The sequence below is a fragment of the Osmia bicornis genome, unplaced genomic scaffold (assembly GCF_907164935.1).
Source record: "Osmia bicornis bicornis unplaced genomic scaffold, iOsmBic2.1, whole genome shotgun sequence".
NCBI lineage: Eukaryota > Metazoa > Arthropoda > Insecta > Hymenoptera > Megachilidae > Osmia > Osmia bicornis.
This window is the reverse complement of record NW_025791458.1, coordinates 1,353,252-1,365,733: the sequence shown is the minus strand read 5'-3', so window position 1 is coordinate 1,365,733 and position 12,482 is coordinate 1,353,252. Positions and strand designations below refer to the sequence as shown.

General features: G+C 35.2%; 1 protein-coding gene across 2 annotated transcripts; it reads right to left on the bottom strand.

Annotated features, from left to right (window-relative positions):
• Positions 1-4,124: 4,124 nt before the first annotated feature.
• On the bottom strand, positions 4,125-6,472 carry LOC123989181. Of its 2 annotated transcripts, none has more exons than XM_046289858.1 (3): positions 5,689-6,472; positions 5,230-5,585; positions 4,125-5,143 (listed from the first exon to the last, which is right to left on the bottom strand). In XM_046289858.1, exons 1-2 carry the CDS (start codon positions 6,254-6,256, stop codon positions 5,569-5,571), a joined length of 585 nt encoding a protein of 194 aa, XP_046145814.1. In that variant the 5' UTR covers positions 6,257-6,472; the 3' UTR covers positions 4,125-5,143; positions 5,230-5,568. The 2 variants fall into 2 exon arrangements, with proteins under 2 accessions (XP_046145814.1, XP_046145813.1); XM_046289857.1 differs by having other exon boundaries at positions 4,125-5,074.
• Positions 6,473-12,482: the final 6,010 nt, after the last annotated feature.

The window sequence follows — 12,482 nt, the reverse complement described above, 5'->3', positions numbered from 1 at the left end:
CGGAACGAAACCTTTTGCATCTTGTAGAGTATGTCTCCCGATTGATTCCGTTAAAAATACATTTTGCATTTTTTCATTGCTAAGAATTATTATTGCAAAAAACAGGAAGTTTCTAATCTCAACATAGGATAATTTGGGTATACTTCCGAAAGGCCCCCCCACCCTAGGACAACAAAACTTCGGATTTATAGTAATTGAGGGACGAGAAATCGAATGAGACCATTTTCAGAACTGGCAAATAAACCGTTCCCGAGATATACAGGGTATTATAAAAGTGTGGGACCCCCCTATTATCTTGATAAGAACGCATTTCCGCGGAAAATGACAAAAACTAAAATTGTAGGAGTTGTAAAGTATTATCTTGTAGTGACCTTGAACTTAACCTTGCAGGTTAGGGTTAGGGTTAGGATAGGCGTAAGGCGCCTGGTGGGTGCAGTCGCTAACCCACTCAGGGTAGTTTTTTCGTCCCTAATTCAACATTCCTTACGCCGACAACGGGTCAGGTGTTGGGTTTTCCTTACTTGAAAACGATAATTAGCACACCCGTGTCTGGATAGTTTATCCATACCCGGCGCCACTTGGAGGGTGGCCGGCTAGTGGGGAGTGGATTTATTTAGAGCAATTGCGCCCTTTAACGCAAAAGCGAGTTGCTAACCCACCAAGGCTCAAGTAAACAATGATGAGGTTAGGACTGGTTAGATTAGGTGGAGTAGCCTCTGAGAATCAATTTATGACGTCATTTGTGATAATTATCTCTAGTTACGACTAGTTTACAGGCTAACTATTAGGTACCTGTATCTCTGAAAAAGTTAGAGATCCAGCTCTGTAATTGGTCTCATTCGATTTCTCGTCCCTCAATTACTATAAATCCGAAGTTTGATTGTCCTGGGGTGGGGGGGCCTTTTGGAAGTTTCCTCGATAATTTCAATGACCCTTTAATATGTTGTCTGGGGCATGATTTTGAACAACTTTTTCATTATGCATAATTGATGGAAAGCTTTAGTTTCCGAGATATTTGTGAAAAACTATTGTTACTGCTACATTGAATTTTTAAACGTATGCCTACGTGTATTCTACCGCCTACTCTGGCAGTGCATGGGTCAATATGCAGTCGCCGATTTTCTACTGTTTCTATACACAATCGCGTCGACCGAAAATCAGTATGCATATATGTAAATATGTACATATGTATAATAACTATTGTTATAGCAAGAAACGTATTCGCTGGTGTTACTCTGCAAGGAATGAACCAATCGCGATGTAACCTTTTGTTACGGGCAATGTGTTTAACGTGAGCATTTTGTAAAATGACCGGACATTGTATAGAATGCCCGTTCGAAAAGACATTGTGCAAAATGTCCGTAACAAGTTTCGGTCAATCTATAAAATGTCCGGTCATTATACAGTATACCTAGAGGGTGGTGGTCAATGGTGACTTCAAAATGCGCTAAAAAGTATGAAATAATTTCTATTTCATTTATACCAATATTCCACAGCTATTAATAAAATCTATTTAATCGTTAAATAGTATACTAAATACATTTCAAAGTTTTCGGAGGCGACGCAAAGTTAAAAATACCCGAATATACGATGCTGCCAATTACGATTTGATTGCGGTATGGCAAACTTGGTAATTAATAAGTCGCAAGAAAAAATGAGGAAAGGTTATAGGTACGGCTGAAAACATTTGTAATTGTAGCGATTGTATTAGAAATTGGCAGCACTTTTGATATAAATGTAGTTAATCCGGAATGGATATGTTGATTCCCGTTGAATATTGTTAACTTGAAATTATCAAATGGGTCATTCGGTAATCGGCGTGACATCGGTTGCCAATCCCTGAACTAGAATCTTCTTAGTAGAAGAAAAGTTTTTAATTTTGAGCCGCCTCCGAAAAGGTTGAAATGTATTTAGTATCCTAGTTAACGATTAAGTAGATTTTATTAATAGCTGTGGAATACTGGTATAAATGATATAGAAATTATTTTACACTTTTTAGTGCATGTTGAAGTCAAATTTTTTTTTGTTAAAAATTATTTTATCGTAATAATGTAAACCTCGAATGTACGTCTACGTCAATGCACTTAAATCGTCGCTGGCTATCGCTTCATCTCGTTCTGTTTCAACACGCAATAGATTTGCGGATATGACGACCTTGGCCAATAAATATACATAATACGTGTGACTGGAGGCAGAACAACGAATTTGATTCGACGGCAACTTACAATCTCTGCATATTAGAGAGAGCTGGTAGGGCGTCGTGGAAGGGGTAAAAATTTGTCCCACGTCCCGCGTTCCGCAGTTCTGGTATCGGTAGCTAAAGTAGCGATCCCTGAAAGTATTTCATCTTATCTAAAACCTAAACATCGACGCTGAACAAGCCGGCGCGGCGTGGCGTCCGGTTTCTTTTCGTTGCTGCCACGAGATTCATAAACATATACAGGATGTGTTTGTTCATCACACACAGTGGAATATTTTGAAGAGAAAGGCTACCAGTGCCTTCATAAGCGGTTTTGGGCGCTTGTTTAAATTTGATGATTTTTGATGTACATACGTATATTTTTGTATTTGGGGTTTCCTCCTCCCTCCCCCTTCCCCTTCAAAATTTCATCTTGATCGGCGACCAGTCGTATTTGGAACTTCTTCCGAAAATTCCTCGTACGAAATCAAATGAAAAATCCATTTACCTTTTCGAAAATGAGTATTCCCTGTGCGTGCGTGAATGTCACACGCGCTTTCCTGGCCGTACACAACGTGCTGTCACTTGTTTGCAAACTCATGTACGACATCATGTGTAGGTACTATGCAGACTTATTTATTTTTATGTATAGGGGGAGTTCCCCTAGTACCGGATCAAATAAGTAAAACGAATATTGATATATTTTTACTTTTTTTTGCATTAAGTACAAGTTAACATTAATAGATATTAAAATATAGTAACAAAACAAGTAACATTGTCATAATAACACTTAAAATAAATTAACATTAATTTAGGTTACTGATTTGAATGAAATGGAGAGTGGCACCTAATATCGGATATATCAAACATGTTTAAATTATTGCACGGTAATACTAAAATAATTTACGACGATCACATGTATAATCATCAGAACATTCTGGTATGTATATCGGTACAAGCTTCGTGAGCCCATTCTTGGCACTTTAAGCATTGTATCCAGTTCTCGTCATTCGTCTCTAAACAAACCACAGGAAGAGTTTTTTCGTTTATATCTTCCGGTTTCACTGCTTTGGTTTTCTTTAAGTCATATGCCAGCTTTAAAAATTCTCTTTTCGTCAGTGGCAAACACCGATTACCTACGTCTTTTATATGATTTACCAATTGATTTTCATATTCTACTGGAAAAGTTGTGGTAAATGCACCTAGCTTAGGTTTTAATATTATTTCTCTCCCAGTCTTTAAAGCCGTTATCTTATCAGATAATGTGCTTTTTGGGATACTGTATTTTAAAGATGCTTCTCTCAAACTCATTTTTCTTGCAATAACTTTGTTAATTGCAGTTTTCAAATCTTCTTCATTCCAAAAACTTTGCTTTGTAATATCCATATTTTTATTTAGATATATATATAGAGATTCTTACTGTCCGATACTAGGGGACAATGAACCCATTGAAAACCAGTCCACCGTATACAAAAAACAAAAAGTAAATGAAAAAGTACTTACAAGAATTTACAATAACACTACTCAGATATCTTTCACTCACAAAATTGTGGTAAATATAACACTCTTTATTTCAAACAATGCACTGCTTTGAATTTGAATGTCAATGATTAACTGATTTTACTGCCTATAGAGACGCGATAGAAGCGAGTAAATGTTGCACGTTGTTTGTTTTATCCTCTCCTTTGTTTTGACGGTTGAAACAATTTTGTCACGTTTCAGTTCTTTTAGATATAGCTAATGTCCGATACTAGCAAGGAAGGGTTTTTAGGTATCCACATTCGAGTGTTTTGATTTTTGGATATGTTTTAAAAGACCGAAAAATAAGGTATACGTATTTTTTTATTTTTGCCCGTTTTCATATTTAGGGGGTGAAATGACCCCCTGAAGTTTCGACTACAATAGGCTATCTTGGAAACAATCATAGATAGAAAAAAACTTTCATGGTTTTTTATGAACATATAACTGCTAGTCATAAATGTTGTAAAAAATAATTTGTTTATAACATTATTTTAAAAGTAATCACAACTTACATAATAACAAAAAAAAAAACATAAATTTGTTTCTGAATCCATTGATGTACTATATTATATGCTATGTTTGCCTTTTACATTTTTGCATATTTTAAAATTAAATATGCATCGCTCACATACGCCGGGTCGCGGTCATACCAGATATGGATGTACGGTTAATATCCATTACGATATCTAGCGTTTACCATGTATACTAGGCATTAATACAGTTATTTAAAGCTTACAATATTAATAAAAATTATATTAGTACATATCTACGTATTAATAAGCGATATGTAAATTAATTTCCGGTACTAGTAACATGATTGGTGCAATTATATTTCACGTGTATGTTAGGTATGCATAAGTGATATAAATTTATAATCTGAAGCTTTTATAAGATACATGCAGTTTACAAAATGGTTCACTTAACATTCACATTTGTCGCAGAAGTGATATTCATGAAAAAAATGTTTTAAACAAAATGCTTTTTTACACTAAGAGCATCTAATTATCGGTATTTCATCACAGAGTGCACATTTCATTTTTGTGTTCTGTTCGAAAGCATAATCTACAAGATTCACAAAATCTCCTGATTTTTTTTCTGTGTATCCACTTTTGTACCAACCATACTGGAATAGATTTTTATATCTTGGTGAAGACAGTTCATTGTGTACAAGTGATTGTAACTTAATTATATTATTTCTTAAATGAAGATTAACATCGTAATCATGTAACAGCACATCATCGGAGAAATGCCTAATAAAAACATCTAGAGGTTGGATTTGGCCAGTGGTAGCTTTTGGTATCATCTTAATTATAATCTCTTTACCCGTTGGTTTCGCATTATGTATATCTTGTTCACAGTGTCCACTCCAAGGGTCTAATAACAACACAGACGTTGTTTTAGTATTAGGAAAAAAGACCTCTTCCAATCAGATTTTGAAATGAGCTACAATATTAAATTGAAATCTTTAATAATTATACACATGTGTATTGGTAGTTATCAATCAAAAATAATTTGAAGGTATTGGTTACCAGAAATGGGTTTCCCAGATTTTGATGCAGTCACGTACACATTAGTCGGTTTGAATAATGTTTTTTGAACTATTGGTCCAAATTGTCCATTTGCTTCTTGCAAAACCACAAAAAGGGGCGACAATAATCTTCCATCAGCAGTTATTGTTGGTTGTATTGTGTAACTATGCGTTATTGAATATACAGATTGTACAACACGCTCTACTTTCTTTTGGCTTTTCACCGCTAAAGTTCGTCCAGAATGTATTTCTAGTTGAATTGTACATATTTTCATCTCCGTATCTCGTAATCAAAGGGTTTACTTCATTGACAAAGTCCGTAGCTTTAACTTTAAATACTTCATCGTCTTCTATTGCCTTCGTATTACAAATTTTGTTATTTTTCGCGAAACAATACGATGAGTTTTTTGTAAATTATACAGCCATGTTTTGAAAGCTTTAAATGTCATATAATCGTTACCTTGTTCTTTATATGCTTGCAAAGCCCATCGTCGAATATCTCTATCATGCAAAATATAACCGGATTCAATAGCTTTTTTCATATTTGTTATCACGAACTCGGAAATTTGAGCTAATCTTTCTTTTTTAGTTCCACTTGTTTCAATTTGATGAACCCATCTTCGTAACTGCCGTTCAGAAAACACAAGTCTAAAATTATGTTGAACGGTAGCAAGTTTACGTCTTTTTTCTCCCTCTGTCCAAAACGCAACTGCTTTCCGCTTGTAATCAACATCAACGTCTTCATCACGCTGTGAACAAACTCCAATATATGTCTCCCCAGACCAATTCTCGTCTGCATCATCTTCTTCAACAGACTCAACCTCACATTCTTTAAATTGATCCAAAAAGTCCAATGACGATTCTTCAGAAACTTCAATTTCATTAAATGCAAATATGTTATCGAGCAACATTTGTTGAATGGCTTCTTTCAATTGTACTTCCTCTCTTGTTAAAGGAGTATCCATTAGGTACATCGTTTGAAATGTTGCTAATAACAAATTAATCACATTCATCGGATTCATAATCATTTTTAACCGACTTCGAAAAGGAGTAGGTTACTTAATTCGATCAGTATAATATATGTTTTTTTTTTGTGTGTGTTCACCGATTACTCCGAGATGGATGGACCAATCGGAACGAAACCTTTTGCATCTTGTAAGGTATGTCTTCTGATTGGTCCCATTAAAAAAAATGTTCATTTTTTCATTGTTATTGGAAAATACAGGAAGTTTTTAATCTCAAGATTGGACGATTTCAATGACCTTTTAATATGTTGTCGGGGGCATGATTCTGAACAACTTTTTCATTATGCATAATTAACGGAATGCTTTAGTTTCTGAGATATTCGTGAAAAACTATTGTTACTACTACATTGAATTCTACGTACATATGCCTACGTGTCTCTATCGGTGTATGAATCAGCATGCAGTCGCCGATTCTCTACTGTTTCATGTAAGTATACATATGTTACTGTGAAACATTGAAATTTGTAAATGTCAACATTTTCCGGCGAATGTCGACACATACCAAATACGTCGGCGAAAGACTGAATATTTCACAATATTATTATACATTCGGACCTTCGCCGGCAGGTGTCGACAAATATACAATAGATGAGCTCTGGTGAATGTCGGACGACACGTCTGAACAGGATTATCCCGTCGCACAGTGGTCCAGGAACCCGCTTTTCGTGGTCAAAATTAAAAACGCCTCTAAATCGACTTTTGACCAAATATAATGAATATAAATATACTAAATATAATTAATAGAACCAAAATATAACTAAGCAAGTGCAAAAATATAATTGTTTTTAATTTTTTTATTCTAATTCAGTATTGTCGGTGAACTTGTAGAAAAGCTACTCCCCCTCTGATTTCGTTCATTTTGAAATATGTTGTAAAAGTCGATATTGTAAGCAACTTTTTTCCTCTAAGCTATATGTCGGACTCAATTAGTTTACGAGATATTCGGAAAAGAATATTGTTACTACTATAGCGAATTCTGCCTATACGTATGCATCCGTCGCATTGTGTGTGCCGGCTCTCTTGTCTACCGTTGCTATAGGCAACAACGTGTAGTCCCGTTCCTATTCATACAACGGGTGAGCTGAGAAATCAAATTATAACATTTGCTTCTGTGGCCGGCCGCCGAGAGGCGGCCGGAATTTTGTTATAGTCTAACCTAACCTAACCTAGACGTACAAGTAACTGAAAAATAAAATACCACCAACATTATTTTTAATCAATGTGCACCACGAAGAGGTTGTTGGGCGGATTTTGCACATCAAGTGTATGTGTACATGTAGGTGTGTATATGTGTGTGTATGTGTGTATGGATGGAATATAATGATTTCTGTTGTTTACATGTCCAGATTAGGTTAGGTTAGGCCATAATAATATTCCGACCGCCTTTAGGCGGCAGGCCACACAAGTCCAATGTCAAAATCATTGATATTAGTTAAATGTAATTTTAAGCTCACCCTTTATATGAGCGGTAGCCGGGCCATGTGGTGCTGTTGACATAAACAGTAGCCAAGCGACCGTCGCTTGCCGACGCACACACTGCCGTGGACGTATACGTGCAGGCGAAATTCAATGGAATATTACTAATAGTTTTTCACGAATATCTCGTAAATTAATTGAGTTCGACATATAGCTTAGAGGAAAAAAGTTGCTTAAAACATCGACTTTTACAACATATTTCAAAATGAACGAAATCGGAGGAGGAGTAGCTTTTCTACAAGTTCACCGTATTATCTAAATATCTAAATATCTAAATATGTACGTAAAATTGATTCGTCCTGTTCTTGATCTGAATCCTCTTCGCTAGTTATATCGGTTATTATTGAGATTAGGTTACACCTCACCGATTTTGATGAAATTTAAATATGTTGTAAAATTAGACATTTTGAACAACTTTTTCCTATACATATAACCGCCGCTCGGCCTTAGTTTTCGAGATATTTTCGAAAAACTGTCGAAACTAATACATTGAATTCTGGCCATCCGTGTGTGTCCGTGACAACGTACGCATTAGTATGGGATCGCCGCTTTTCTACTGTTTTTGCAGGCAGCAGCACGGCGACCGACATCAATACATATATATATACATATATTACGGGTGGGCTTAAAAATTAAATTTAACTAATTTTTATGATTTTGAATCTCACAATCAGCATGTGTGTCTGGTCGCCGTCAGGCGACCAGAATATCACTTTATCCTAACCTAACTTAATTCACTGATTAGGAAGAGTAGATTGGGTTAGGTTAGGCTATATTAAATCCCCAGGTGCCATCATAGCTACGATACATTGAAATCATGAATGCAGAAGTACACAAGGTATATATTGGTCATTGGTCGCCGTGCTGTTGCCTGCAGAAACAGTAGAAAAGCGGCGATCACATACTAATGCGTACGTTGTTACGGACACACACGGATGGCCAGAATTCAATGTGTTAGTTTCAACAGTTTTTCGAAAATATCTCGAAAACTAAGGCCGAGCGGCGGTTATATGTATAGGAAAAAGTTGTTCAAAATGTTGAGTTTTACAATATATTTAAATTTCATCAAAATCGGTGAGGTGTAACCTAATCTCAATAATTACCGTTATATCTTGTGATAAATTAGATCAAATACTTATAACAAATTATAATAAATGGAAACTACACGCTACACTATATTACACTTTGATATATAAACAAAAAACTAAAAATAAAAAATACGTTTAATATGCATAACTATAATAAAATTATATTAAATTTACACTTTTTATTACTCATGTTTCGCCTAGCACGTTGACTAAAAGATGACTACGGCGGTGAAGCTGAAATACGTCTCCAAATGATTATTATCTCGTGTTTATAAGAATTAATACTAACAAGAGATAAGAGTCTCGCAAAGAAAACGTTTCGTATTACTATAGACTATAGACAGAAGTCACTTCGGCCCGAGCGATACGTATAGTATATATGCTGCCGCGATGGCCGCAACGTTAGAATATGTAGAATCTAGAGCGTTCATTTATTGAAATTCGTATAAATTTAAAAGTTGAGGAAGGTTGAACTTAAAATTTATATACATTTAAAGAAATGTTTAAGCTTTCTTATAAAACAAATCTGGTAGCTAGCACTTTTAAGCATTTTTTTAAAACCATCCGCAAAGTTTTAATTGTTGTAAACATTGCACTATTTATACATAAGTTAAAGAACACTTCCGACGCAATTGAATAATCAAAATAGATCTACTAATATGCATAAAGTTGTTCTCAAACACTATTATTTGATGATCTATAATGAATACTTACAAAAATTAGTTTCATTTCGAATTTCGGAATTTTGACTTCAGCATGTTGTACACGGTTACACAATCGTCCAAAATGAAAATTATTTTGGATTTCATAGTTTCAAAGTGTTCTTCCTTTGTAGATAAAAAAATTTTTGCAAAACATTAAACTTGAAAAATTGAATTTTGGCCACGAAAAATCGGTTCCTGGACCACTGTGCGTCGCGACATCATCTAGTGCAACACGAGGTGTGTTGTGTTGTTGATGTTCGTCAGTTTCACTAACCTACCCTAACCTTCTCTTATTATTTTTTTTTTATAATAAATTATGATATACATGTCAGAGATCACGATCGATCAGAGGTTCTCGGGTAAGTGCCGTGTCTTTTGACACAGTCCTCTTGCCAGAGGGTCCCCGGACCCTCCCCACTCCGTGGCGGGATCCTTTATTTCGAATTCTTATCTCTCTGCACGCGCCATGCAGCACCATGACTTTGTGTCATCGGCCACATGCGCGTTTCTTGGAAGCTCGGCGATCGAACTCTCTATCGCCGTTCCATTTACAAAACATCCGGACTCGTCGCACCTCAAGTATCAACTACCGCCGGCCCAAGTCCGATGACAGATATATGGCTCGGGGTATCGATATTCCAAAGAACCCTGAGAAGTCGGTTAGAGTCCTTGAAAAGCAGGTCAAAGCCCCAAATGCATTGACTCTGCCACGTGTCGACCCTTGCATGCGTGCTGACACTAACATACAAATTTTTATTTTGTTTGAATTAAAACCGACATTCGCCATCAGTGCATACTGATTGTCGACATTCATCGGTGTAAGTGAAAAATAATGATATTTGGCAAATATTTCGGACATACATAAATCGACTTGGTGAATGTTGACATTTACTGGAGGACGGTAACATATACCCTGCAAGGCATGTACCGATTGCGATGAAACCTTTCACATCTAATAGGAGATATTTCTGCGATATCTCACTTGCAAAAATTTAGGCAATTTGTTATTGTTAATAACTATTGTTATAACAAAAACCCTATTCCTTGGTGTTACTTTGCACGGAATGTACCGATCGCGATGAAACCTTTCGCATTTAATAAGAGATACATTTTTCCGCGATGATCCCACTTGCAAAAATGTATGGAACTTATTATCGTTAGAAATTATCGTTATTGCAATTAACCAATAAGAACGGTAAACCACCTTACGATATCCTACAAATACTGCTCGTTCCACTAAAAAGTGTGAAATAAAATAATTTTTAACAAAAAATACAACCGACTTCGAAATGCACTAAAAAGTATGAAATAATTGCTATTTCCTAACGAAATAATTTCTATTTCATTTATACAAATACCCAACAGCTATTAATAAAACCTATTTACTCGTTAAATAGTATACATACTAAATATATACATTTCAACCTTTTCGGAGGCGGCGCAAAATTAAAAATACCCGAATATACGATGCTGCCAATAACGATTTGATAGGTTGCCGACGCCTGAACTAGGATCTTCCTAGTAGAAGAAAAGTTTTTAATTTGACTAAAGAACTAACCAACTGTCGGGGTATAAGTAGCGAAGCTTCGCAAAATATGACTTGATAAACTGCTATTGTTAAGCGTACAAAAATATCAAGTGACTCGAGTACATGAGTGGCAGAACTTCTCAAGAAAGTGCAAAGTGCATGAATGATGGTTTGAAGACCTACACTCCGCAAAACAATTAAGGGATCACCTCTACGAACCCGAAAACTAGGACGAGATTCAGATGATTATAACTTTGAGAAAAATGGTCGAATCGATATCACCGAAAGATCATTTGAAGCTGTGAAATCTCTATTTTCAGATCCTCTTTTAAGATTTTAGCTATGTTGAATTTTATAAAAGTTATAGTGATATAAGTAGCACTTCGAAACTTCTTAAAATTTTTGTTCAACTTTGTAACATTGCATGGCACTAACAAATTTTTTTAGTAAGTTGCATTTGTACCATTCGAAAGCGACTACCTTCCTATGTAAAATCAGTATTTGTTGGTTGTTGTACGATTTTTTTTTGGCTGAGTTATTTAATTTTGAAGTAAAAGTCGTCCTTCTGACTTTAACCGCTCCTAGAAACCAATCAAATCATCGTACATCAGTCGGTAAAGAAGCAATAGAAAGAGCACATTTTTCTCTTTAAGATGAGTCTCTTGCTTTTTCATTTTGATGAATATTTTGATGTACCAGGTCTTTTTAGCGTCATGCTTCAAAACCGATCAATTACCATTTTATCTTTAACTCGCTGAATCTCGGCAAAAGATAGTCGTAGTATCATGGTCTTCAGATCATTTTAAAGCAGAGAATTTGCCGATTCAATTGAGCCCGAGCGAATGCACTGTGATAATCTTTTACCTTGTTATTTATTTTTACAATAACGTTATAAACAAATTTTTTGTTATAAGAAAATTATTTTTTATAAAATTTATGACCAGCTGTTATATGTCCATAAAAAACCATGAAACTTTTCCTTCGAAAGTTTTCTTCTATCTATTATAGTTTCCCAGATAGCCTATTGTAGCTGAAACTTTAAGGGGTCGTTTCACCCCCTTAATATGAAAATGGGCAAAAATAAAAAAATACGTATACCTTATTTTCCGGTCCTTTAAAACATATCCAAAAATAAAAATACTCGAATGTGGACACCTAAAAACCCTTCCACTGTGTATTCTTATGTAATTAATAATTTAAAAAAAAGATGATTTTATGAAAAAAAAATTGGATGAGAAAAAAGTTTCCAGCAGCTCCGTACCGACAACGTTAAAAAAGTGTCTAATCCTTTGAAAGATAAGATGCGTAATTTTCAATTATTTACAATAACTTCGCTCTCTCCATTCAGATCTTGCTTCATCCAGTGCAAAAAGGTTAGAAATCACATAATACTTTAAGTGTGTAAAGGAAATGTAAAAATTGGAAGTATTTCC